The sequence below is a fragment of the Alosa pseudoharengus genome, unplaced genomic scaffold (genome assembly GCF_046254945.1).
Source record: "Alosa pseudoharengus isolate Yale_2024_CS ecotype anadromous, Long Island Sound unplaced genomic scaffold, YU_APseudo_1.1 YU_APseudo_1.1_scf_18, whole genome shotgun sequence".
NCBI lineage: Eukaryota > Metazoa > Chordata > Actinopteri > Clupeiformes > Clupeidae > Alosa > Alosa pseudoharengus.
In genome coordinates, this window is record NW_027468650.1 from 16,579,400 (window position 1) to 16,581,899 (window position 2,500).

At 46.9% G+C, this 2,500-nt stretch overlaps 1 protein-coding gene across 1 annotated transcript in view; it reads left to right on the forward strand.

Annotated features, from left to right (window-relative positions):
* The window catches only part of arhgap32a (Rho GTPase activating protein 32a), a 43,947-nt gene that overhangs the window by 27,231 nt on the left and 14,216 nt on the right, over positions 1 to 2,500 (forward strand). The window contains exons 11-12 of the mRNA XM_076291116.1: positions 596 to 740; positions 927 to 1,009. Of these exons, the coding sequence (XP_076147231.1) occupies positions 596 to 740; positions 927 to 1,009 (228 nt within the window). The remainder of the gene's footprint in view (positions 1 to 595; positions 741 to 926; positions 1,010 to 2,500) is intronic.

Here is a 2,500-nt window from a genome sequence, read left to right on the forward strand (position 1 = left end):
CCTCTCTTGTATCCTTGTCCCCCTCTGCTCTCTCTCTCTCTCTCTCTCTCTCTCTCTTTGTGGTCTCTCTATTTTTCTCACTCCTCACTTTCTTTATCCATTCTCTCTCTCTCTCCCTCTCTCTCTCTCTCTCTCTCCTCTTATGCCCCCCATCCCTCTCTTTCTCCCTCCTCTCTGTTGTGTAAGGCTCCCAGTTGGATGTTAAGATCTTTGTAAAGTGAATCACCCAAAGGTCACAAGCAACTCACTCAGACTTTAATCATCACGGTAAAATGAGAGTTAAGACACAGAACATGCAATACAAATGGCATATGTGCAGACAGACATAGAAATGCTGAATATAAATATGATCAATTTGATGAATTCACAGACCCATCCGATCCAGCTAGAGAGCCCTTAGTAAGAGATTTTTTCAGGGCCAGATTTACCTGAGCTGAGACAGCTGTGTGTGTGTGTGTGTGTGTGTGTGTGTGTGTGTGTGTGTGTGTGTGTGTGTGTGTGTGTGTGTGTGTGTGTGTGTGTGTGTGTGTGTGTGTGTGTGTGTGTGTGTGTGTGTGTGTGTGTCCAGATTAAACTAATCCATTGCATCTCGCAGGCATGACTTTGACTCGGAGCACGTCCCGGACCTGACCAAGGACATCTACATTCAGGACATCCACTCGGTGGGCTCGCTGTGCAAGCTCTACTTCCGAGAGCTGCCCAACCCCCTGCTCACCTACCAGCTCTACGAGAAATTCTCCGTAAGCATTCACCCCCACTCCCCATTCATCAAGATTTCAGCTGCTTGTGTGTGTGTGTGTCAGGAGTGGTGTTAGCCTGCAGAGGGGGAGGGGAAGGGGAGTGGCATTTACCTGCAGTGGGATGTGTGTGTGTCTTAAACAGAATGCAGTGGAGTAACATAGTGTGTGTGTGTGTGTGTGTAACAGGATGCGGTGTCTGCAGCCACGGACGAGGAGAGGCTGGTGAAGATCCATGACGTCATCCAGCAGCTGCCTCCTCCGCACTACAGGTTGGTGCTGGTCTCTACTGCCCTCTGCTGGCCGGATCAGATAACTGCACCTGCTCCAGCTGTCTGCTGCACCAAGCTGCTGCTCATGACTGGTCTTCAGTCTTACACTGGCGTCTGTGTTTTTGTGTTTGTGTGTGTGCATCTGTGTGTGTGTGTTTTTGTGTGTGTGTGTGTGTCTGCAGTCCGTAAACAAACATCATATTCCTTACATCTCCAGTGTTTATCAGGTTCTTGGTTATTGCGCTGATGGTTGGTGGAAAGAGCCATCCTCGAATATTGTCCTCTTGTCGTCATTTCTCAATTCATGCAGTCACTTGTCTCACAGCAGAGCAGATGCTGTGTGAACATTACAAACTCTAGTCTAAACTCTAAAGTTTAGAAAGGTTGGATAAAGAAAAGTCAAGGTGTCGAATAGCAAAGCCATATTCCCTCACCCCTTTTTAGCATATTCACCGAGACTGCCAATGTTAAAAACAGACAAAAGCAGCGACTGAGAGGATTTGGATTCTTGTTTAAAAATAGCTGTGGGGAGCGCGCGGCTTTAGGAGCAGCCAGCGTGGCTGCTGCCGTGGCGACGGCTCTAATCTGATAGCGAGAGCGGCTTCACAGTCTAGGAGCGGCGCAGAAAGGAAGGAGGGCTTCGCTCATTAATGTAGAACACCAGCGAACGCAGGAGACAGACATGAGGGAGAGAGGCACACAAGAGGAAGATAGAAAGAGAGAGAAATGTACAAGAGAGAGAGAGAGAGGACCATGAGGAAGATAGGAAGAGAGAGATGCACAAGAGAGAGAGGTAGAAAGAGAGCGAGAAAGATGGGAAGAGAGAAAAATGTACAAGAGAGAAAGAGAGAGGCACACAAGAGAGAGAGATTGAAAGAGAGAGAGGAACGCAGGAGAGAGAGATTGAGAGTGAGAGACGCAGGAGAGAGAGAGAACATCGGGGTGGAAGAGCACAGAAAACCTCCCAGATCTGTGGCTAAACCTTGTAGCTTAACATGCCATCACTGAGATTTGAAAATCAAATCTATTATGGCTAAAATCTTGTCGGTGTAGCATCTAATATCAGATCAAACTGCAGCGCTGTAGCATGGGATGAGGATATGGAAGCTGGGGGATATCTGAAACAATTATTTAAAGGGAAAACGGCCTTGCATCTAACTGTGATGATTTAAGGTTCCTCTGAAGATTTTAAGGTTCTTGTGAATGAACTCTTGAGGGTGTGAGTTTTCAGCTCCGGGTAGGAAATAGTTCTCTTTGACTAAAGCGGTATGGACTGTTCTTCTGGAGGGAGTAGCTGTCTTTAACGGGAGCAGATTGGATCAACATGTTAATTGGCACGTGCACACAATCGACACACTAACATGCAGTTTTAATGGTGCTTACAATCGACACACTAACATGCTGTTTTTATGGTAGCCTACTCACAGTCGATACACTAATATGCTGTTTTAATGGTACTCGCAGTCGACACACTAACATGCTAAAGTGGTC